Source organism: Astyanax mexicanus, chromosome 9 (assembly GCF_023375975.1).
Source record: "Astyanax mexicanus isolate ESR-SI-001 chromosome 9, AstMex3_surface, whole genome shotgun sequence".
Lineage (NCBI taxonomy): Eukaryota > Metazoa > Chordata > Actinopteri > Characiformes > Acestrorhamphidae > Astyanax > Astyanax mexicanus.
Window position 1 is genome coordinate 32,222,352 of NC_064416.1, and position 27,412 is coordinate 32,249,763.

Consider the following 27,412-nt stretch of genomic DNA (forward strand, 5'->3'; position numbering starts at 1 on the left):
AACCACCTAGCAACCACCTAGCAACACCTTAGCAACCACCCCGGATACCATAGCAACACCTTAGCAACCACCTAGCAACTGCTTAGGAGTGACCTACCAACCACTTAGCAACACCATAGCAACCACCCTGGATACCATAGAAACACCTTAGCAACCGCCTAGCAACACCCTAGCAACCACCTAGCAACCACCTAGCAACACCTTAGCAACCACCCCGGATACCATAGCAACACCTTAGCAACCGCCTAGCAACACCCTAGCAACCACCTAGCAACCACCTAGCAACACCTTAGCAACCATCCCGGATACCATAGCAACACCTTAGCAACCGCCTAGCAACACCCTAGCAACCACCTAGCAACACCTTAGCAACCACCCCGGATACCATAGCAACACCTTAGCAACCGCCTAGCAACATCCTAGCAACCACCTAGCAACCACCCCGGATACCATAGCAACACCTTAGCAACCGCCTAGCAACACCTTAGCAACCACCCCGGATACCATAGCAACACCTTAGCAACCACCTAGCAACTGCTTAGGAGTGACCTACCAACCACTTAGCAACACCATAGCAACCACCCTGGATACCATAGCAACACCTTAGCAACCGCCTAGCAACACCCTAGCAACCACCTAGCAACCACCTAGCAACACCTTAGCAACCACCCGGATACCATAGCAACACCTTAGCAACCGCCTAGCAACACCCTAGCAACCACCTAGCAACCACCTAGCAACACCTTAGCAACCACCCCGGATACCATAGCAACACCTTAGCAACCGCCTAGCAACACCCTAGCAACCACCTAGCAACACCTTAGCAACCACCCCGGATACCATAGCAACACCTTAGCAACCGCCTAGCAACACCCTAGCAACCACCTAGCAACACCTTAGCAACCACCCCGGATACCATAGCAACACCTTAGCAACCGCCTAGCAACACCTTAGCAACCACCTAGCAACACCTTAGCAACCACCCCGGATACCATAGCAACACCTTAGCAACACCATAGCAGATACCAGCCAGCACTGCAATCACACTCGCAGTTTCTGTAGGAACTGCAATCTAGTTAGTGTGATTGCAGTAATGCAATCACAGTATTGTTCTTCTTAAGTCTTATTCTTCTTCTTCTTCTTCTTCTTCTTATTATTATTATTCCACCTGTTTTTTGTCCGGTTAACTAGTGCCGCAGTTTTCGAAATATCGACTTCGTTCAAAAGAGAAAACGTGCGTCCATATCGGGAATGGTGGGCTTGTATACAGCTTTCCGATCGGACTTACGTTTTTCGTAAAAACTTCGTAAGTACGCGTTTTTTTGACCATTGAAAATGAATGGGCAGAACTTTGCACGCCCGTGGACGTCGCAATTTTTGAAATACGAAGATGAAACCAATTGAGGACCTGTAGAACTTATTGAGCTCTTTCCGAAAATATGTGTTACGAAAAGTTACGTCGTACGGATTTCGTACGATTGTCGTACGAAGTGGCCCCATTGGAATGAATGGGGCCAATCGGAGGACGGCAGCTAGATCGAAGGACAGGTAGCTAGAACTCCAGTACTGTGAGTGTATGGAGCAGCTATGGGATAAAACAGCATTAGGTCAAAAGTTTGGACACCCCGGCCCCCCAGTACTGTGTGTAATGGAGCCACGGGTCAAAAGTTTGGACACCCCCGAACGGCCAGAGCAACCTAGCGTGCATAGCTGATTGATGTATTTGCACGTTGCGTAGCAACGTGCAAACACCATTTAATCAAATTTATGCATATACATCACCTAGCAACCACCTAGAAACACCATAGCAACCACCCCGGATACCATAGCAACACCTTAGCAACCGCCTAGCAACACCATAGCAACCACCTAGCAACCATCTAGCAACACCTTAGCAACCACCCCAGATACCATAGCAACACCTTAGCAACCCCCTAGCAACACCCTAGCAACCACCTAGCAACCACCTAGCAACACCTTAGCAACCACCCCGGATACCATAGCAACACCTTAGCAACCGCCTAGCAACACCCTAGCAACCACCTAGCAACCACCTAGCAACACCTTAGCAAACACCCCGGATACCATAGCAACACCTTAGCAACCGCCTAGCAACACCCTAGCAACCACCTAGCAACACCTTAGCAACCACCCCGGATACCATAGCAACACCTTAGCAACCGCCTAGCAACACCCTAGCAACCACCTAGCAACCACCTAGCAACACCTTAGCAACCACCCCGGATACCATAGCAACACCTTAGCAACCGCCTAGCAACACCCTAGCAACCACCTAGCAACCACCTAGCAACACCTTAGCAACCACCCCGGATACCATAGCAACACCTTAGCAACCGCCTAGCAACACCCTAGCAACCACCTAGCAACCACCTAGCAACACCTTAGCAACCACCCCGGATACCATAGCAACACCTTAGCAACCGCCTAGCAACACCCTAGCAACCACCTAGCAACACCTTAGCAACCACCCCGGATACCATAGCAACACCTTAGCAACCGCCTAGCAACACCCTAGCAACCACCTAGCAACACCTTAGCAACCACCCCGGATACCATAGCAACACCTTAGCAACCGCCTAGCAACACCTTAGCAACCACCTAGCAACACCTTAGCAACCACCCTGGATACCATAGCAACACCTTAGCAACCGCCTAGCAACACCTTAGCAACCACCTAGCAACACCTTAGCAACCACCCCGGATACCATAGCAACACCTTAGCAACCGCCTAGCAACACCCTAGCAACCACCTAGCAACCACCTAGCAACACCTTAGCAACCACCCCGGATACCATAGCAACACCCTAGCAACCACCTAGCAACACCTTAGCAACCACCCCGGATACCATAGCAACACCTTAGCAACCGCCTAGCAACACCTTAGCAACCACCTAGCAACCACCTAGCAACACCTTAGCAACCACCCCGGATACCATAGCAACACCTTAGCAACCGCCTAGCAACACCTTAGCAACCACCTAGCAACCACCTAGCAACACCTTAGCAACCACCCTGGATACCATAGCAACACCTTAGCAACCGCCTAGCAACACCTTAGCAACCACCTAGCAACACCTTAGCAACCACCCCAGATACCATAGCAACACCTTAGCAACCGCCTAGCAACACCTTAGCAACCACTTAGCAACACCTTAGCAACCACCCCGGATACCATAGCCACACCTTAGCAACCACTTAGCAACACCTTAGCAACACCATAGCAGATACCAGCCAGCACTGCAATCACACTCGCAGTTTCTGTAGGAACTGCAATCTAGTTATTATTATTATTCCACCTGTTTTTTGTCCGGTTAACTAGTGCCGCAGTTTTCGAAATATCGACTTCGTTCAAAAGAGAAAACGTGCGTCCATATCGGGAATGGTGGGCTTGTATACAGCTTTCCGATCGGACTTACGTTTTTCGTAAAAACTTCGTAAGTACGCGTTTTTTTGCCCATTGAAAATGAATGGGCAGAACTTTGCACGCCCGTGGACGTCGCAATTTTTGAAATACTAAGATGAAACCAATTGAGGACCTGTAGAACTTATTGAGCTCTTTCCGAAAATATGCGTTACGAAAAGTTACGACGTACGGATTTCGTACGAATGTCGTACGAAGTGGCCCCATTGGAATGAATGGGGCCAATCGGAGGACGGCAGCTAGATCGAAGGACAGGTAGCTAGAACTCCAGTACTGTGTGTAATGGAGCAGCTATGGGATAAATCAGCGTTAGGTCAAAAGTTTGGACACCCCGGCCCCCCAGTACTGTGTGTAATGGAGCCACGGGTCAAAAGTTTGGACACCCCGGCCCCCCAGTACTGTGTGTAATGGAGCCACGGGTCAAAAGTTTGGACACCCCCGAACGGCCAGAGCAACCTAGCGTGCATAGCTGATTGATGTATTTGCACGTTGCGTAGCAACGTGCAAACACCATTTAATCAAATTTATGCATATACATCACCTAGCAACCACCTAGAAACACAATAGCAACCACCCCGGATACCATAGCAACACCTTAGCAACCCCCTAGCAACACCCTAGCAACCACCTAGCAACCACCTAGCAACACCTTAGCAACCACCCCGGATACCATAGCAACACCTTAGCAACCGCCTAGCAACACCCTAGCAACCACCTAGCAACCACCTAGCAACACCTTAGCAAACACCCCGGATACCATAGCAACACCTTAGCAACCGCCTAGCAACACCCTAGCAACCACCTAGCAACCACCTAGCAACACCTTAGCAAACACCCCGGATACCATAGCAACACCTTAGCAACCGCCTAGCAACACCCTAGCAACCACCTAGCAACCACCTAGCAACCACCTAGCAACACCTTAGCAACCACCCCGGATACCATAGCAACACCTTAGCAACCGCCTAGCAACACCCTAGCAACCACCTAGCAACCACCTAGCAACACCTTAGCAACCACCCCGGATACCATAGCAACACCTTAGCAACCGCCTAGCAACACCCTAGCAACCACCTAGCAACCACCTAGCAACACCTTAGCAACCACCCCGGATACCATAGCAACACCTTAGCAACCGCCTAGCAACACCCTAGCAACCACCTAGCAACCACCTAGCAACACCTTAGCAACCACCCCGGATACCATAGCAACACCTTAGCAACCGCCTAGCAACACCCTAGCAACCACCTAGCAACACCTTAGCAACCACCCCGGATACCATAGCAACACCTTAGCAACCGCCTAGCAACACCCTAGCAACCACCTAGCAACACCTTAGCAACCACCCCGGATACCATAGCAACACCTTAGCAACCGCCTAGCAACACCTTAGCAACCACCTAGCAACACCTTAGCAACCACCCCGGATACCATAGCAACACCTTAGCAACCGCCTAGCAACACCTTAGCAACCACCTAGCAACACCTTAGCAACCACCCCGGATACCATAGCAACACCTTAGCAACCGCCTAGCAACACCCTAGCAACCACCTAGCAACCACCTAGCAACACCTTAGCAACCACCCCGGATACCATAGCAACACCCTAGCAACCACCTAGCAACACCTTAGCAACCACCCCGGATACCATAGCAACACCTTAGCAACCGCCTAGCAACACCTTAGCAACCACCTAGCAACCACCTAGCAACACCTTAGCAACCACCCCGGATACCATAGCAACACCTTAGCAACCGCCTAGCAACACCTTAGCAACCACCTAGCAACCACCTAGCAACACCTTAGCAACCACCCTGGATACCATAGCAACACCTTAGCAACCGCCTAGCAACACCTTAGCAACCACCTAGCAACACCTTAGCAACCACCCCAGATACCATAGCAACACCTTAGCAACCGCCTAGCAACACCTTAGCAACCGCCTAGCAACCACTTAGCAACACCTTAGCAACCACCCCGGATACCATAGCCACACCTTAGCAACCACTTAGCAACACCTTAGCAACACCATAGCAGATACCAGCCAGCACTGCAATCACACTCGCAGTTTCTGTAGGAACTGCAATCTAGTTCTTCTTCTTCTTCTTCTTCTTCTTCTTATTATTATTCCACCTGTTTTTTGTCCGGTTAACTAGTGCCGCAGTTTTCGAAATATCGACTTCGTTCAAAAGAGAAAACGTGCGTCCTTATCGGGAATGGTGGGCTTGTATACAGCTTTCCGATCGGAATTACGTTTTTCGTAAAAACTTCGTAAGTACGCGTTTTTTTGCCCATTGAAAATGAATGGGCAGAACTTTGCACGCCCGTGGACGTCGCAATTTTTGAGATACGAAGATGAAACCAATTGAGGACCTGTAGAACTTATTGAACTCTTTCCGAAAATATGCGTTACGAAAAGTTACGACGTACGGATTTCGTACAAATGTCGTACGAAATGGCCCCATAGGAATGAATGGGGCCAATCGGAGGACGGCAGCTAGATCGAAGGACAGGTAGCTAGAACTCCAGTACTGTGAGTGTATGGAGCAGCTATGGGATAAAACAGCATTAGGTCAAAAGTTTGGACACCCCTGCCCCCCAGTACTGTGTGTAATGGAGCCACGGGTCAAAAGTTTGGACACCCCGGCCCCCCAGTACTGTGTGTAATGGAGCCACGGGTCAAAAGTTTGGACACCCCCGAACGGCCAGAGCAAACTAGCGTGCATAGCTGATTGATGTATTTGCACGTTGCGTAGCAACGTGCAAACACCATTTAATCTAATTTATGCATATAAATCACCTAGCAACCACCTAGAAACACCATAGCAACCACCCCAGATACCATAGCAACACCTTAGCAACCGCCTAGCAACACCCTCGCAACCACCTAGCAACACCTTAGCAACCACCCCGGATACCATAGCAACACCTTAGCAACCACATAGCAACTGCTTAGGAGTGACCTACCAACCACTTAGCAACACCATAGCAACCACCCTGGATACCATAGCAACACCTTAGCAACCGCCTAGCAACACCCTAGCAACCACCTAGCAACCACCTAGCAACACCTTAGCAACCACCCCGGATACCATAGCAACACCTTAGCAACCGCCTAGCAACGCCCTAGCAACGCCCTAGCAACCACCTAGCAACACCTTAGCAACCACCCCGGATACCATAGCAACACCTTAGCAACCGCCTAGCAACACCTTAGCAACCACCTAGCAACCACCTAGCAACACCTTAGCAACCACCCCGGATACCATAGCAACACCTTAGCAACCGCCTAGCAACAACCTAGCAACCACCTAGCAACACCTTAGCAACCACCCCGGATACCATAGCAACACCTTAGCAACCGCCTAGCAACACCCTAGCAACCACCTAGCAACCACCTAGCAACACCTTAGCAACCACCCCGGATACCATAGCAACACCTTAGCAACCGCCTAGCAACACCCTAGCAACCACCTAGCAACCACCTAGCAACACCTTAGCAACCACCCCGGATACCATAGCAACACCTTAGCAACCGCCTAGCAACACTCTAGCAACCACCTAGCAACCACCTAGCAACACCTTAGCAACCACCCCGGATACCATAGCAACACCTTAGCAACCGCCTAGCAACACCTTAGCAACCACCTAGCAACCACTTAGCAACACCTTAGCAACCACCCCGGATACCATAGCAACACCTTAGCAACCGCCTAGCAACACCCTAGCAACCACCTAGCAACCACCTAGCAACACCTTAGCAACCACCCCGGATACCATAGCAACACCTTAGCAACCGCCTAGCAACACCCTAGCAACCACCTAGCAACCACCTAGCAACACCTTAGCAACCACCCCGGATACCATAGCAACACCTTAGCAACCGCCTAGCAACACCCTAGCAACCACCTAGCAACCACCTAGCAACACCTTAGCAACCACCCAGGATACCATAGCAACACCTTAGCAACCGCCTAGCAACACCTTAGCAACCACCTAGCAACCACCTAGCAACACCTTAGCAACCACCCCGGATACCATAGCAACACCTTAGCAACCGCCTAGCAACACCCTAGCAACCACCTAGCAACACCTTAGCAACCATCCCATATACCATAGCAACACCTTAGCAACCACCTAGCAACACCTTAGCAACCACCCCGGATACCATAGCAACACCTTAGCAACCGCCTAGCAACCACCTAGCAACACCTTAGCAACCACCCCGGATACCATTGCAACACCTTAGCAACCACCTAGCAACACCTTAGCAACCACCTAGCAACCACTTAGCAACACCTTAGCAACCACTTAGCAACACCTTAGCAACCACCCTGGATACGATAGCAACACCTTAGCAACCACTTAGCAACACCTTAGCAACACGATAGCAGATACCAGCCAGCACTGCAATCACACTCGCAGTTTCTGTAGGAACTGCAATCTAGTTAGTGTGATTGCAGTAATGCAATCACAGTATTGTTCTTCTTAAGTCTTATTCTTCTTCTTCTTCTTATTATTATTATTATTATTATTATTCCACCTGTTTTTTGTCCGGTTAACTAGTGCCGCAGTTTTCGAAATATCGACTTCGTTCAAAAGAGAAAACGTGCGTCCATATCGGGAATGGTGGGCTTGTATACAGCTTTCCGATCGGACTTACGTTTTTCGTAAAAACTTCGTAAGTACGCGTTTTTTTGCCCATTGAAAATGAATGGGCAGAACTTTGCACGCCCGTGGACGTCGCAATTTTTGAAATACGAAGATGAAACCAATTGAGGACCTGTAGAACTTATTGAGCTCTTTCCGAAAATATGCGTTACGAAAAGTTACGACGTACGGATTTCGTACGAATGTCGTACGAAGTGGCCCCATTGGAATGAATGGGGCCAATCGGAGGACGGCAGCTAGATCGAAGGACAGGTAGCTAGAACTCCAGTACTGTGTGTAATGGAGCAGCTATGGGATAAATCAGCGTTAGGTCAAAAGTTTGGACACCCCGGCCCCCCAGTACTGTGTGTAATGGAGCCACGGGTCAAAAGTTTGGACACCCCGGCCCCCCAGTACTGTGTGTAATGGAGCCACGGGTCAAAAGTTTGGACACCCCCGAACGGCCAGAGCAACCTAGCGTGCATAGCTGATTGATGTATTTGCACGTTGCGTAGCAACGTGCAAACACCATTTAATCAAATTTATGCATATACATCACCTAGCAACCACCTAGAAACACCATAGCAACCACCCCGGATACCATAGCAACACCTTAGCAACCGCCTAGCAACACCATAGCAACCACCTAGCAACCATCTAGCAACACCTTAGCAACCACCCCAGATACCATAGCAACACCTTAGCAACCCCCTAGCAACACCCTAGCAACCACCTAGCAACCACCTAGCAACACCTTAGCAACCACCCCGGATACCATAGCAACACCTTAGCAACCGCCTAGCAACACCCTAGCAACCACCTAGCAACCACCTAGCAACACCTTAGCAAACACCCCGGATACCATAGCAACACCTTAGCAACCGCCTAGCAACACCCTAGCAACCACCTAGCAACCACCTAGCAACACCTTAGCAACCACCCCGGATACCATAGCAACACCTTAGCAACCGCCTAGCAACACCCTAGCAACCACCTAGCAACCACCTAGCAACACCTTAGCAACCACCCCGGATACCATAGCAACACCTTAGCAACCGCCTAGCAACACCCTAGCAACCACCTAGCAACCACCTAGCAACACCTTAGCAACCACCCCGGATACCATAGCAACACCTTAGCAACCGCCTAGCAACACCCTAGCAACCACCTAGCAACCACCTAGCAACACCTTAGCAACCACCCCGGATACCATAGCAACACCTTAGCAACCGCCTAGCAACACCCTAGCAACCACCTAGCAACACCTTAGCAACCACCCCGGATACCATAGCAACACCTTAGCAACCGCCTAGCAACACCCTAGCAACCACCTAGCAACACCTTAGCAACCACCCCGGATACCATAGCAACACCTTAGCAACCGCCTAGCAACACCTTAGCAACCACCTAGCAACACCTTAGCAACCACCCCGGATACCATAGCAACACCTTAGCAACCGCCTAGCAACACCTTAGCAACCACCTAGCAACACCTTAGCAACCACCCCGGATACCATAGCAACACCTTAGCAACCGCCTAGCAACACCCTAGCAACCACCTAGCAACCACCTAGCAACACCTTAGCAACCACCCCGGATACCATAGCAACACCCTAGCAACCACCTAGCAACACCTTAGCAACCACCCCGGATACCATAGCAACACCTTAGCAACCGCCTAGCAACACCTTAGCAACCACCTAGCAACCACCTAGCAACACCTTAGCAACCACCCCGGATACCATAGCAACACCTTAGCAACCGCCTAGCAACACCTTAGCAACCACCTAGCAACCACCTAGCAACACCTTAGCAACCACCCTGGATACCATAGTAACACCTTAGCAACCGCCTAGCAACACCTTAGCAACCACCTAGCAACACCTTAGCAACCACCCCAGATACCATAGCAACACCTTAGCAACCGCCTAGCAACACCTTAGCAACCACCTAGCAACCACTTAGCAACACCTTAGCAACCACCCCGGATACCATAGCCACACCTTAGCAACCACTTAGCAACACCTTAGCAACACCATAGCAGATACCAGCCAGCACTGCAATCACACTCGCAGTTTCTGTAGGAACTGCAATCTAGTTATTATTATTATTCCACCTGTTTTTTGTCCGGTTAACTAGTGCCGCAGTTTTCGAAATATCGACTTCGTTCAAAAGAGAAAACGTGCGTCCTTATCGGGAATGGTGGGCTTGTATACAGCTTTCCGATCGGACTTACGTTTTTCGTAAAAACTTCGTAAGTACGCGTTTTTTCGCGCATTGAAAATGAATGGGCAGAACTTTGCACGCCCGTGGACGTCGCAAATTTTGAGATACGAAGATGAAACCAATTGAGGACCTGTAGAACTTATTGAGCTCTTTCCGAAAATATGCGTTACGAAAAGTTACGACGTACGGATTTCGTACGAATGTCGTACGAAGTGGCCCCATTGGAATGAATGGGGCCAATCGGAGGACGGCAGCTAGATCGAAGGACAGGTAGCTAGAACTCCAGTACTGTGAGTGTATGGAGCAGCTATGGGATAAATCAGCGTTAGGTCAAAAGTTTGGACACCCCGGCCCCCCAGTACTGTGTGTAATGGAGACACGGGTCAAAAGTTTGGACACCCCGGCCCCCCAGTACTGTGTGTAATGGAGCCACGGGTCAAAAGTTTGGACACCCCCGAACGGCCAGAGCAACCTAGCGTGCATAGCTGATTGATGTATTTGCACGTTGCGTAGCAACGTGCAAACACCATTTAATCAAATTTATGCATATACATCACCTAGCAACCACCTAGAAACACCATAGCAACCACCCCGGATACCATAGCAACACCTTAGCAACCGCCTAGCAACACCATAGCAACCACCTAGCAACCATCTAGCAACACCTTAGCAACCACCCCAGATACCATAGCAACACCTTAGCAACCACCTAGCAACCACCTAGCAACACCTTAGCAACCACCCCGGATACCATAGCAACACCTTAGCAACCGCCTAGCAACACCCTAGCAACCACCTAGCAACCACCTAGCAACACCTTAGCAACCACCCCGGATACCATAGCAACACCTTAGCAACCGCCTAGCAACACCCTAGCAACCACCTAGCAACCACCTAGCAACACCTTAGCAACCACCCCGGATACCATAGCAACACCTTAGCAACCGCCTAGCAACACCCTAGCAACCACCTAGCAACCACCTAGCAACACCTTAGCAACCACCCCGGATACCATAGCAACACCTTAGCAACCGCCTAGCAACACCCTAGCAACCACCTAGCAACCACCTAGCAACACCTTAGCAACCACCCCGGATACCATAGCAACACCTTAGCAACCGCCTAGCAACACCCTAGCAACCACCTAGCAACACCTTAGCAACCACCCCGGATACCATAGCAACACCTTAGCAACCGCCTAGCAACACCTTAGCAACCACCTAGCAACCACCTAGCAACACCTTAGCAACCACCCCGGATACCATAGCAACACCTTAGCAACCGCCTAGCAACACCTTAGCAACCACCTAGCAACACCTTAGCAACCACCCCGGATACCATAGCAACACCTTAGCAACCGCCTAGCAACACCTTAGCAACCACCTAGCAACACCTTAGCAACCACCCCAGATACCATAGCAACACCTTAGCAACCGCCTAGCAACACCTTAGCAACCACCTAGCAACCACTTAGCAACACCTTAGCAACCACCCCGGATACCATAGCCACACCTTAGCAACCACTTAGCAACACCTTAGCAACACCACAGCAGATACCAGCCAGCACTGCAATCACACTCGCAGTTTCTGCAGGAACTGCAATCTAGTTAGTGTGATTGCAGTATGCAATCACAGTATTGTTCTTCTTAAGTCTTATTCTTATTATTATTATTATTATTCCACCTGTTTTTTGTCCGGTTAACTAGTGCCGCAGTTTTCGAAATATCGACTTCGTTCAAAAGAGAAAACGTGCGTCCATATCGGGAATGGTGGGCTTGTATACAGCTTTCCGATCGGACTTACGTTTTTCGTAAAAACTTCGTAAGTACGCGTTTTTTTGACCATTGAAAATGAATGGGCAGAACTTTGCACGCCCGTGGACGTCGCAATTTTTGAAATACGAAGATGAAACCAATTGAGGACCTGTAGAACTTATTGAGCTCTTTCCGAAAATATGCGTTACGAAAAGTTACGTCGTACGGATTTCGTACGATTGTCGTACGAAGTGGCCCCATTGGAATGAATGGGGCAAATCGGAGGACGGCAGCTAGATCGAAGGACAGGTAGCTAGAACTCCAGTACTGTGTGTAATGGAGCAGCTATGGGATAAAACAGCATTAGGTCAAAAGTTTGGACACCCCGGCCCCCCAGTACTGTGTGTAATGGAGCCACGGGTCAAAAGTTTGGACACCCCAGAGCCCCAGCACTGTGTGTAATGGAGCCACGGGTCAAAAGTTTGGACACCCCAGAGCCCAGTACTGTGTGTAATGGAGCCACGGGTCAAAAGTTTGGACACCCCAGAGCCCCAGCACTGTGTGTAATGGAGCTGCGGGTCAAAAGTTTGGACACCCCAGAGCCCCAGCACTGTGTGTAATGGAGTCACGGGTCAAAAGTTTGGACACCCCAGAGCCCCAGCACTGTGTGTAATGGAGCCACGGGTCAAAAGTTTGGACACCCCAGAGCCCCAGTACTGTGTAATGGAGCCACGGGTCAAAAGTTTGGACACCCCAGTGCCCCAGTACTGTGTGTAATGGAGCAACTGGTCAAAAGTTTGGGTACCCCGGTCAGCTCTGCAATCACACTCGCAGTTTCTGTAGGAACTGCAATCTAGTTATTATTATTATTCCACCTGTTTTTTGTCCGGTTAACTAGTGCCGCAGTTTTCGAAATATCGACTTCGTTCAAAAGAGAAAACGTGCGTCCATATCGGGAATGGTGGGCTTGTATACAGCTTTCCGATCGGACTTACGTTTTTCGTAAAAACTTCGTAAGTACGCGTTTTTTTGACCATTGAAAATGAATGGGCAGAACTTTGCACGCCCGTGGACGTCGCAATTTTTGAAATACGAAGATGAAACCAATTGAGGACCTGTAGAACTTATTGAGCTCTTTCCGAAAATATGCGTTACGAAAAGTTACGTCGTACGAATTTCGTACGATTGTCGTACGAAGTGGCCCCATTGGAATGAATGGGGCCAATCGGAGGACGGCAGCTAGATCGAAGGACAGGTAGCTAGAACTCCAGTACTCTGTGTAATGGAGCAGCTATGGGATAAAACAGCATTAGGTCAAAAGTTTGGACACCCCGGCCCCCCAGTACTGTGTGTAATGGAGCCACGGGTCAAAAGTTTGGACACCCCGGCCCCCCAGTACTGTGTGTAATGGAGCCACGGGTCAAAAATTTTGGACACCCCCGAACGGCCAGAGCAACCTAGCGTGCATAGCTGATTGATGTATTTGCACGTTGCGTAGCAACGTGCAAACACCATTTAATCAAATTTATGCATATACATCACCTAGCAACCACTTAGAAACACCATAGCAACCACCCTGGATACCATAGCAACACCTTAGCAACCACCTAGCAACTGCTTAGTAGTGACCTACCAACCACTTAGCAACACCAAAGCAACCACCCTGGATACCATAGCAACACCTTAGCAACTGCCTAGCAACACCATAGCAACCACCTAGCAACCATCTAGCAACACCTTAGCAACCACCCCGGATACCATAGCAACACCTTAGCAACCGCCTAGCAACACCCTAGCAACCACCTAGCAACCACCTAGCAACACCTTAGCAACCACCCCGGATACCATAGCAACACCTTAGCAACCACCCCGGATACCATAGCAACACCTTAGCAACCGCCTAGCAACACCCTAGCAACCGCCTAGCAACACCCTAGCAACCACCTAGCAACACCTTAGCAACCACCCCGGATACCATAGCAACACCTTAGCAACCGCCTAGCAACACCTTAGCAACCACCTACCAACCACTTAGCAACACCTTAGCAACCACCCCGGATACCATAGCAACACCTTAGCAACCGCCTAGCAACACCCTAGCAACCACCTAGCAACCACCTAGCAACACCTTAGCAACCACCCCGGATACCATAGCAACACCTTAGCAACCACCTAGCAACCGCCTAGCAACCACCTAGCAACCACCTAGCAACACCTTAGCAACCACCCCGGATACCATAGCAACACCTTAGTAACCGCCTAGCAACACCCTAGCAACCACCTAGCAACCACCTAGCAACACCTTAGCAACCACCCCGGATACCATAGCAACACCTTAGCAACCGCCTAGCAACACCCTAGCAACCACCTAGCAACCACCTAGCAACACCTTAGCAACCACCCCAGATACCATAGCAACACCTTAGCAACCGCCTAGCAACACCTTAGCAACCACCTAGCAACACCTTAGCAACCACCCCGGATACCATAGCAACACCTTAGCAACCACCCCGGATACCATAGCAACACCTTAGCAACCGCCTAGCAACACCCTAGCAACCACCTAGCAACACCTTAGCAACCACCCCGGATACCATAGCAACACCTTAGCAACCGCCTAGCAACACCCTAGCAACCACCTAGCAACACCTTAGCAACCACCCCGGATACCATAGCAACACCTTAGCAACCGCCTAGCAACACCCTAGCAACCACCTAGCAACACCTTAGCAACCATCCTGGATACCATAGCAACACCTTAGCAACCGCCTAGCAATACCTTAGCAACCACCTAGCAACATCTTAGCAACCACCCCGGATACCACAGCAACACCTTAGCAACCACCTAGCAACACCTTAGCAACCACCTAGCAACACCTTAGCAGATACCAGCCAGCACTGCAATCACACTCGCAGTTTCTGCAGGAACTGCAATCTAGTTATTATTATTATTCCACCTGTTTTTTGTCCGGTTAACTAGTGCCGCAGTTTTCGAAATATCGACTTCGTTCAAAAGAGAAAACGTGCGTCCATATCGGGAATGGTGGGCTTGTATACAGCTTTCCGATCGGACTTACGTTTTTCGTAAAAACTTCGTAAGTACGCGTTTTTTTGCCCATAGAAAATGAATGGGCAGAACTTTGCACGTCCGTGGACGTCGCAATTTTTGAAATACTAAGATGAAACCAATTGAGGACCTGTAGAACTTATTGAGCTCTTTCCGAAAATATGCGTTACGAAAAGTTACGACGTACGGATTTCGTACGAATGTCGTACGAAGTGGCCCCATTGGAATGAATGGGGCCAATCGGAGGACGGCAGCTAGATCGAAGGACAGGTAGCTAGAACTCCAGTACTGTGAGTGTATGGAGCAGCTATGGGATAAAACAGCATTAGGTCAAAAGTTTGGACACCCCGGCCCCCCAGTACTGTGTGTAATGGAGCCACGGGTCAAAAGTTTGGACACCCCGGCCCCCCAGTACTGTGTGTAATGGAGCCACGGGTCAAAAGTTTGGACACCCCCGAACGGCCAGAGCAACCTAGCGTGCATAGCTGATTGATGTATTTGCACGTTGCGTAGCAACGTGCAAACACCATTTAATCAAATTTATGCATATACATCACCTAGCAACCACCTAGAAACACCATAGCAACCACCCTGGATACCATAGCAACACCTTAGCAACCGCCTAGCAACACCATAGCAACCACCTAGCAACCATCTAGCAACACCTTAGCAACCACCCCAGATACCATAGCAACACCTTAGCAACCGCCTAGCAACACCCTAGCAACCACCTAGCAACCACCTAGCAACACCTTAGCAACCACCCCGGATACCATAGCAACACCTTAGCAACCGCCTAGCAACACCCTAGCAACCACCTAGCAACCACCTAGCAACACCTTAGCAACCACCCTGGATACCATAGCAACACCTTAGCAACCGCCTAGCAACACCCTAGCAACCACCTAGCAACACCTTAGCAACCACCCCGGATACCATAGCAACACCTTAGCAACCGCCTAGCAACACCCTAGCAACCACCTAGCAACCACCTAGCAACACCTTAGCAACCACCCCGGATACCATAGCAACACCTTAGCAACCGCCTAGCAACACCCTAGCAACCACCTAGCAACCACCTAGCAACACCTTAGCAACCACCCCGGATACCATAGCAACACCTTAGCAACCGCCTAGCAACACCCTAGCAACCACCTAGCAACCACCTAGCAACACCTTAGCAACCACCCCGGATACCATAGCAACACCTTAGCAACCGCCTAGCAACACCCTAGCAACCACCTAGCAACACCTTAGCAACCACCCTGGATACCATAGCAACACCTTAGCAACCGCCTAGCAACACCCTAGCAACCACCTAGCAACCACCTAGCAACACCTTAGCAACCACCCCGGATACCATAGCAACACCTTAGCAACCGCCTAGCAACACCCTAGCAACCACCTAGCAACCACCTAGCAACACCTTAGCAACCACCCCGGATACCATAGCAACACCTTAGCAACCGCCTAGCAACACCCTAGCAACCACCTAGCAACACCTTAGCAACCACCCCGGATACCATAGCAACACCTTAGCAACCGCCTAGCAACAACTTAGCAACCACCTAGCAACCACCTAGCAACACCTTAGCAACCACCCCGGATACCATAGCAACACCTTAGCAACCGCCTAGCAACACCTTAGCAACCACCTAGCAACCAGCTAGCAACACCTTAGCAACCACCCCGGATACCATAGCAACACCTTAGCAACCGCCTAGCAACACCTTAGCAACCACCTAGCAACACCTTAGCAACCACCCCAGATACCATAGCAACACCTTAGCAACCGCCTAGCAACACCTTAGCAACCACCTAGCAACCACTTAGCAACACCTTAGCAACCACCCCGGATACCATAGCCACACCTTAGCAACCACTTAGCAACACCTTAGCAACACCACAGCAGATACCAGCCAGCACTGCAATCACACTCGCAGTTTCTGTAGGAACTGCAATCTAGTTAGTGTGATTGCAGTATGCAATCACAGTATTGTTCTTCTTAAGTCTTATTCTTCTTATTATTATTATTCCACCTGTTTTTTGTCCGGTTAACTAGTGCCGCAGTTTTCGAAATATTGACTTCGTTCAAAAGAGAAAACGTGCGTCCATATCGGGAATGGTGGGCTTGTATACAGCTTTCCGATCGGACTTACGTTTTTCGTAAAAACTTCGTAAGTACGCGTTTTTTTGACCATTGAAAATGAATGGGCAGAACTTTGCACGCCCGTGGACGTCGCAATTTTTGAAATACGAAGATGAAACCAATTGAGGACCTGTAGAACTTATTGAGCTCTTTCCGAAAATATGCGTTACGAAAAGTTACGACGTACGGATTTCGTACGATTGTCGTACGAAGTGGCCCCATTGGAATGAATGGGGCCAATCGGAGGACGGCAGCTAGATCGAAGGACAGGTAGCTAGAACTCCAGTACTGTGTGTAATGGAGCAGCTATGGGATAAAACAGCATTAGGTCAAAAGTTTGGACACCCCGGCCCCCCAGTACTGTGTGTAATGGAGCCACGGGTCAAAAGTTTGGACACCCCGGCCCCCCCAGTACTGTGTGTAATGGAGCCACGGGTCAAAAGTTTGGACACCCCCGAACGGCCAAAGCAACCTAGCGTGCATAGCTGATTGATGTATTTGCACGTTGCGTAGCAACGTGCAAACACCATTTAATCTAATTTATGCACATACATCACCTAGCAACCACCTAGCAACACCTTAGCAACCACCTAGCAACCACCTAGCAACACCTTAGCAACCACCCCGGATACCATAGCAACACCTTAGCAACCGCCTAGCAACACCTTAGCAACCACCTAGCAAACACCTAGCAACACCTTAGCAACCACCCCGGATACCATAGCAACACCTTAGCAACCGCCTAGCAACACCTTAGCAACCACCTAGCAACCACCTAGCAACACCTTAGCAACCACCTAGCAACCACCCCGGATACCATAGCAACACCTTAGCAACCGCCTAGCAACACCTTAGCAACCACCTAGCAACCACCTAGCAACACCTTAGCAACCACCCCGGATACATAGCAACACCTTAGCAACCGCCTAGCAACACGCTAGCAACCACCTAGCAACCGCCTAGCAACACCCTAGCAACCACCTAGCAACCACCTAGCAACACCTTAGCAACCACCCCGGATACCATAGCAACACCTTAGCAACCGCCTAGCAACACCTTAGCAACCACCTAGCAACCACCTAGCAACACCTTAGCAACCACCCCAAATACCATAGCAACACCTTAGCAACCGCCTAGCAACACCTTAGCAACCGCCTAGCAACACCTTAGCAACCACCTAGCAACACCTTAGCAACCACCTAGCAACCACCTAGCAACACCTTAGCAACCACCCGGATACCATAGCAACACCTTAGCAACCGCCTAGCAACACCTTAGCAACCACCTAGCAACCACTTAGCAACACCTTAGCAACCACCCAGATACCATAGCAACACCTTAGCAACCGCCTAGCAACACCTTAGCAACCACCTAACAACACCTTAGCAACCACCCCGGATACCATAGCAACACCTTAGCAACACCATAGCAGATACCAGCCAGCACTGCAATCACACTCGCAGTTTCTGTAGGAACTGCAATCTAGTTATTATTATTATTCCACCTGTTTTTTGTCCGGTTAACTAGTGCCGCAGTTTTCGAAATATCGACTTCGTTCAAAAGAGAAAACGTGCGTCCATATCGGGAATGGTGTGCTTGTATACAGCTTTCCGATCGGACTTACGTTTTTCGTAAAAACTTCGTAAGTACGCGTTTTTTTGCCCATTGAAAATGAATGGGCAGAACTTTGCACGCCCGTGGACGTCGCAATTTTTGAAATACGAAGATGAAACCAATTGAGGACCTGTAGAACTTATTGAGCTCTTTCCGAAAATACGCGTTACGAAAAGTTACGTCGTACGGATTTCGTACGATTGTCGTACGAAGTGGCCCCATTGGAATGAATGGGGCCAATCGGAGGACGGCAGCTAGATCGAAGGACAGGTAGCTAGAACTCCAGTACTGTGAGTGTATGGAGCAGCTATGGGATAAAACAGCATTAGGTCAAAAGTTTGGACACCCCGGCCCCCCAGTACTGTGTGTAATGGAGCCACGGGTCAAAAGTTTGGACACCCCGGCCCCCCCAGTACTGTGTGTAATGGAGCCACGGGTCAAAAGTTTGGACACCCCCGAACGGCCAGAGCAACCTAGCGTGCATAGCTAATTGATGTATTTGCACGTTGCGTAGCAACGTGCAAACACCATTTAATCTAATTTATGCATATAAATCACCTAGCAACCACCTAGAAACACCATAGCAACCACCACAGATACCATAGCAACACCTTAGCAACCACCTAGCAACACCTTAGCAACCACCTAGCAACCACCTAGCAACACCTTAGCAACCTCCCCGGATACCATAGCAACACCTTAGCAACCGCCTAGCAACACCTTAGCAACCGCCTAGCAACCACCTAGCAACACCTTAGCAACCACCACAGATACCATAGCAACACCTTAGCAACCGCCTAGCAACACCTTAGCAACCACCTAGCAACACCTTAGCAACCACCCCGGATACCATAGCAACACCTTAGCAACCGCCTAGCAACACCTAGCAACCACCTAGCAACCACCTAGCAACACCTTAGCAACCACCCCGGATACCATAGCAACACCTTAGCAACCGCCTAGCAACACCTTAGCAACCACCTAGCAACCACCTAGCAACACCTTAGCAACCACCCCGGATACCATAGCAACACCTTAGCAACCGCCTAGCAACACCCTAGCAACAACCTAGCAACCACCTAGCAACACCTTAGCAACCACCCCGGATACCATAGCAACACCTTAGCAACCGCCTAGCAACACCCTAGCAACCACCTATCAACCACCTAGCAACACCTTAGCAACCACCCCGGATACCATAGCAACACCTTAGCAACCGCCTAGCAACACTCTAGCAACCACCTAGCAACCACCTAGCAACACCTTAGCAACCACCCCGGATACCATAGCAACACCTTAGCAACCGCCTAGCAACACCTTAGCAACCACCTAGCAACCACTTAGCAACACCTTAGCAACCACCCCGGATACCATAGCAACACCTTAGCAACCGCCTAGCAACACCCTAGCAACCACCTAGCAACCACCTAGCAACACCTTAGCAACCACCCCGGATACCATAGCAACACCTTAGCAACTGCCTAGCAACCACCTAGCAACACCTTAGCAACCACCCTGGATACCATAGCAACACCTTAGCAAGTGCCTAGCAACACCTTAGCATCCACCTAGCAACCACTTAGCAACACCTTAGCAACCACCCCGGATACCATAGCAACACCTTAGCAACCGCCTAGCAACCACCTAGCAACCACCTAGCAACACCTTAGCAACCACCCTGGATACCATAGCAACACCTTAGCAACTGCCTAGCAACACCCTAGCAACCACCTAGCAACACCTTAGCAACCATCCCGGATACCATAGCAACACCTTAGCAACCGCCTAGCAATACCTTAGCAACCACCTAGCAACCACCTAGCAACATCTTAGCAACCACCCCGGATACCATAGCAACACCTTAGCAACCACCTAGCAACACCTTAGCAACCACCTAGCAACACCTTAGCAGATACCAGCCAGCGCTGCAATCACACTCGCAGTTTCTGTAGGAACTGCAATCTAGTTATTATTGTGATACATTATAACCTTAAAAATTATAATATTATAAACACCACTAATCTACATTTGACCAATCTAACATTGATTTCTTTATTTATATTTAATTATTCTCTATTCAAGTCAAGGAAAGTGTTTTATTAAATATTGTTTTAATTAATCAGATTTATTTATTTTTTTATCAGTTGACACCTCTAAAAAAAAACCCATCATATGCATATGTTTCTTTTATTCCAATCGAAACAGTGGATTCTGAATACTAATAGTGCAACACTGCTCTCTAGTGGTCACATTTAAATACAACACCCACCAATACGACAATATTTAAATGTAAAAGACAATAATGTGTTTTTGAGAATTGATATATACAGCATAACATAACATCACATTTCTACACTCCAGTTATTTATTAATAGATATTAATATATTTCAATTCTGAACCAGTAAGGATCTTGGATAAATGGTGGACTATAATGATAAGAAATGGCTTCCTGCAGTAGCTCTGCAACTGACTTAGCACTAATCTTCCTTTGCGTTTGCTTTTTTATTTTGACACTTAAAGCATCATCCACACCAGAAACTGAATCCCAAACTTTCACTTTGCTATTGATTTTTTCTTTGTGTTTCCATTTTTTGTCGGACATGAAACCTATTGCAAGAAATAAATTGAATTTTAGTTTTGACATTTATTATGCAGTTCATCATTAAAAGGCAAGGCCAATGTGAAGCTTTTATTTTTCATTTCACAATTAGCTTTTTCATCTTAGATTTGACTGTGAAATAGCCATATGGTAATGGAAATGTAACAGCAAAGAGCCTTTTTAATTTTAATTTTATTTTGTCACATATGACCTGTGCTCAAGTGAAAAACTGAATTGCAAATGTAGTGATTTAATATTTTTTTTTATTTTGTCATTATATTTTTACACATGTTTGAAAAAAGAAAGCGCCTAACATTATTTGCATTTTCGTTTTAGTGTTTTTTTTTTTTTTTTTTCAGTTTTATATTTGGCAGGATTTACCTCCATTCCTCTCTAACCCAGTCTCCTGTTTGTCTGATAGGATGATGCAGATGTGGAGTGGAAGTTTGCCAGGGCCAAGCTGTGGTTCTCCTACTTTGAGGAGGGCGGGACTTTACCTGTGCCTTTTAACCTGGTTCCCAGCCCAAAGTCTGTGGTTAGTCTGGCCTACAGGATCAAGCAGCTGCTGCTGACCCCCCTGCACAGACACAAGGACGGAGAAAAGGAAGATACGGAGCTGAATGAGGTTAGAAACACCAGTCGCCAGTCAAAAACTGTTACAAAATGCTGATAGCAGATACACATTCAGGGTTTCCCTGAACCTTCACAGAGGAGCACAGCATCAGAATATTGTGCCTGACTATTAATCATACTACTATTTTGTTTAGTTCATGTTGTTTAGTTAGTTTGTTGTTAATAATTATATATTTACACTTTTTATTTTCTTGTCAGTCATGCATCCACCCTGTTACGGCAAGCTGCATGACAGGGTGGACAATTTTAGCTAAAAGATGCATTTGATGGAATCGTAGTGACCTTGTTCTGTTTCAAAGATACAATTTGATTTTCTGAAATTATTTTAATTGCCGTCATATTTTACCATGTTATTTGACAATGGGCAGCTTAAGCTTTACCTCAGCTTAATGTAGAGACAAAATAAGAATTATTAAGTAAAATTAATATTATTAATTAACCCTCTATGGCATAGTGGCACATCAAGCACATTTTCGATTATTACACCTTTCCATACCACACCATAATATATCTTATTTATTTATTTGTTTATTTATTTATTTTTAATACAATGCTACATGGCATCCAATCAATGTCCAATACAAAAAGGCTTATAAGGTGGTTATAAATACAAATATGTAAATGTGCAAGAAGTGTATGTAAAGAAATATTTTTGGCTGTTTATGTTCTTACAAAATTCTTACATTCTTCTTGTAAACTTATTAAAACATTTGTTGTGCAGATAGACTACTTTTGTAAGTTGAATCATGTTGAAGCAGTGGTTCCAGCTCATCTCTGGTCCTGGAGAAGTCCTCTACTCTGCATTTTTGGGACCTTGCTTGCTCTAAAACACCTGATTCAAATTATGAACTTGTTATCAAAAGTCTAAAACTAATTATGATATAAAGGGTTAATTATTAATTGATAAACATGCAGCAGCATGTGCCTTCAGTCCCTTAAAAATAAAACAGTGTGAAGATTTTATGTCACTCATCTCTGGGATCATCCCAGGGTGGACAGGGACCTATATTTAAAAAAAATTATATTCAACACTTATTATTATTATTTTTTTTATTATTTTATTAATATTCATTATATATATATATATGAAGTGAAGGTTAACATTTCTCTGTATGTGTAATAATGAGTAAATCTTGGAAAATGTATTGTTACACAGTGTTTCTATGAAATTGAAACAACCCTGCTGCAAAGGCACATTATATACTGATACTAACCCTCATATATGTATGTGTGAATGCATGGATCAGTTGTCCATATCAGATGGTAATTGTAGTTACCTGTGGCTGGTGGTTAAATATGTGCATCTTTTGCATTTCTGCTGCTTACACAAAAACAGTACTAGACTAAAATCATACATTAATACCAATTCTAGGTAATCTGCCTCCACCTTGTGTCTGGTTAGTGCAACAGCAAAGAGACTAATAGAGCAGAAACAGTTTTTTTTTGTTTTTTTTTCAGCTTGGCAAACAAAAAAGTTCTGATTACAGAGGATCTCCTCGATCAAGCCGCTATCGGGTAAATATTTATAATGATAAACACTAACCCTAAAATATCAGGTCTTTATATTTAATGCAGTGATTTCTTCTCATAAAATACAGCCTCTTCCTTTTTTTCTCTAACAGAGGATAATGAAGCGACTCATCAAAAGATACATCATAAAAGCACAGATGGACAAAGAGAGCGATGAAGTTAATGAAGGTATGGATTATATTAGATTTTTCTGCATACTGTCATTCACCACTCTGCTTCTGCCTAATTTTAACATGAATTTCTAATACTAATCCCACTGTTAAACACACAGTAGAAGTAGAGTTATTAGTTTATATCAGTTGTTTGAATAAAAAAATGGGGAAAATAACAAAATCTGAAGCCTAAATCAGGACATTTGATTCATTTTAGCACATTTCAGTAAAACGTATGAGAAAAATGTATGTATAGTTAAATGGTAAATATTAAAATAAAGTCCATAAAAGTGTTTCTATATATCTTTATGCTAAAAATGTAATCCCATATGAACTGTAGAAAACTGTGTGAGAAAAAAATAAGATATTTTTCCTAATGCTCTGTTTTTTCCACAGGGGAGCTAAAGGAGATAAAGCAGGACATCTCGAGTTTACGTTACGAACTGCTGGAGGAAAAATCTCACGAGACAGAGCAGTTTGCGGAGCTGCTCCGGAGACTGGGAGAAACTCTCAGCAGACAACAGAACCACTAAGTGCAACCGGAAACACTGCAACTGGCAGGCCAGTTTGTGGGACTGCGAAAAAGCAGAGAGAAAATGCACAACTAGCTGACCGTAAATTCAGATGTTATGCTATTTTTATAGCTATTAATATTTACAGGAAAGAACTGATAACCTCAATGTTTACACTGTGGCTGTTCAGACCACTGCGATTAAACCAGATATTACTTTCTAATCTTACAACCCCAAACCAGAAAAAAGGTAAAGAGACAGTATGGAAATGATAAAAAATTTGCTTTTTAAAGTGTTTCTTCCATTTTCTTTCACTTTTACTTGTTTGCAGACAGCACAAAACAAATATATTGTATGTTTTGAATTAATTTCATTTATTAATATACATCTATTCCTGCTTTCCAGCCACAATGCATTCCAAAACAAGTAGGAAGAAGAAAGCAATGTACGATTAGTAATGAGGCTGAGTGCTCCAGTGGTCTACGTTCTGCCACTATGATCAGGAGATCGCTGGTTCGAATCCTGTTCATGCAGCTTGCCGTCAGCTCCCGGAGCCCTGAGAGGGCACATATGGCATTGCTCTCTCTGGGTGGGTAGGTGGCCCTCTTTCACCTCATTAATCCTAGGGTGATGTCGCTCAGCACATGGCATCTGTGAGCTGTTGTATCAGAACCGAGTCGCTGCACTTTCCTCCGAGTGTACAGTGATGCTACTCAGCAATGCTGCATCAGCAGCAGTTCAAAAAGAGGCAGTGGATGACTTCACATGTGTCGGAGGAGGCATGTGCTAGTCTTCACATTCCTTGTGCTGTGGCATTACCTGTAATGGGGGAAAGACAGCTGACTAGCAGCTGAATGGATAGCTAAGTTGGCAGAAATTCGAACAAAAAAATTAAATAAAAAATAAATAAATAAAGAAAATCATGATTTGGAGGAGCAAAGATTCATCGTCTTCATCGATAAAAGTATCACTCAGACTGTTATTAGCCAAAAGCCAGGGTCTGATATAGTGTGGAGCATTAATGGATCTTTTCCAGGAAAGCATTTTTCAACAAGACAAAGCAAAACCATATGCTCCTGCACACATTACACAGACATGGCTCTGGAAATCGAGAATACAGGTACTGAATTGGGCTGCCTGAAGTCCTGACCTATCCCCATTGGAAAATGTATTTGCATGAAGAATAAAAGAAAATAACATCTAAAACTCATCATCTGGTATCCTCAATGCCATTAAATAGTTTCAATGTTGAGAATGGAAGCATTACACAGTGGAAGAATGCTTTACTGTCCCAACTTGTTTTGGAATGTGAAGCAGGGCTGAAAGTTTAACAGATAAACCAGGATGCATCTTGTGTTTCGTATTGTCTGCAGTCAATGAAAATCAACGTAAATGTAACAAACACTGCTATTATTGTTTAAAAAACAACTAATTTATTTATAGCTCTGAAAAAAATTACGAGGCCATTTCAAAATGATAAGTTTCTCTAATGTTACTATTTATAGGCATATGTCTAAGTAAAATGACCTTTTTTTGTTTTATTTTATAAACTGCTGACGACATTTAAAAATACAAATATCATTTATAGCATTTATTTGCAGAAAATAAGAAATGGTCAAAATAATGATAAAAGAAGAAGTTCATATTCATTTAGAAACAACAAAATTAATGTTGTTAGAGTTCAGAAATCAATATATCAGGAATATTCCTGATTTTTAATCACAGCATTCAATGCGTTTTGTCATACTCTCCACCAGGCTTTCACACTGCTTTTGGGTGACCTTATGCCACACCTGCTGATGCAAAAATTCAAGCAGTTCAGCTTGGTTTGATGGCTTATGACCATCCATCTTCCTCTTTATTACATTCCAGAGGTAATCAGTGGTTCCCATGTCATCTTAATTTAATTCAACCTCAGGATGACATGAAGTGACCTACAAAAAGAAGGTCAAATGTCAGCTGGGGTGAAGTGCAGGAAAAAAAACAGTTTAAAACAGGCTCCTAGAGCTAAAAAAAAGTTTTCATCAATAAGAGAGCCAGGCAAAACACATTAAAGCTAAAAAAAGCCCTACTAATCTGAGTTATTCCACCAGATTCTACCAGATTTTTATTTCTAAAGTTTTTCCCCTATTCTTTTACCATTCTGTCGCAAGTTGTTCTGATTTGGGGTTATATGTGATTGGATGGCACGTAACTACGTTACCTTAGTTTCAAATCTGATACAACAGAGTATTACAACTTTTCAACTCCAGAAATGTCACTGCTACAAAATGTGGCAAAGTGTAAATTTGGTTTGATTGGTACATTTGCGCTATATTGATTTATACTGGTTTATACTCACAACAGTGATACTTCAGAAGTGTGTTGCCCACTCTCATCCTGCATTAATTTGTACCTGTAGTGAGGAGCTGTATGCAGTAACTGTTGTATGCATCTGAATGTATTCAATTGTATCATAATATCAAAGGTTTATCAGGGTCTACATCAAATGCTGAAATGCCCTTAATATATGCTTCAGGAAATGTTACTAATTATGAAAATAAACTGTGATTTCTATACAGCAAACTTTGTGCATGTAGTCATCATAATGATAGGGATGGCCAAATCCAATCTACTAACCATATTTTAATAGATCAGGTATTGGTTATTGTAATTCTAATCTAGTTCTAAATCTCTGTTTTAATCACAATGTGCAGAGCGCCCTCTGTTGCCCTCTGCTTTAAGAAGTCACTTAATTACTTAATAGAGTCCAGCTGTGTGTAATTTAGTCTCAGTATAAATAGAAACACCTGTTCTCTGGTCAGAGGCCCATGGTCACTCTAGAGGAGCAGAAATCCAAAACTCAGGTGGGCAAATCTGTCCAAAAAACAAATATTAATTGTGCACTGCATAAATCTGGATTTTTATTGAAGAGTGTCAAGAAGACACTCAACAAGTTGAAAAAAAAGACATAAGAAGTGCTGCTTTGAAAGACCTTCCAGCAAGACAATGACCCTAAACATGAGACAGCCAGAGCTACAGTGGAATGGTTTAGATTAAAGAATATTCATGTGTTAGAATATTCGAATGACCCAGTCAAAGTT

The 27,412-nt window shown here is 46.3% G+C and overlaps 1 protein-coding gene across 1 annotated transcript in view; it reads left to right on the plus strand.

Moving 5' to 3' along the window:
* The window catches only part of trpc6b (transient receptor potential cation channel, subfamily C, member 6b), a 69,633-nt gene extending 42,602 nt beyond the window's left edge, over window positions 1-27,031 (plus strand). The window contains exons 9-12 of the mRNA XM_022679749.2: window positions 21,924-22,127; window positions 23,594-23,650; window positions 23,758-23,833; window positions 24,214-27,031. Of these exons, the coding sequence (XP_022535470.2) occupies window positions 21,924-22,127; window positions 23,594-23,650; window positions 23,758-23,833; window positions 24,214-24,350 (474 nt within the window). The 3' untranslated portion in view covers window positions 24,351-27,031. The remainder of the gene's footprint in view (window positions 1-21,923; window positions 22,128-23,593; window positions 23,651-23,757; window positions 23,834-24,213) is intronic.
* The last annotated feature ends 381 nt before the right edge of the window (window positions 27,032-27,412 follow it).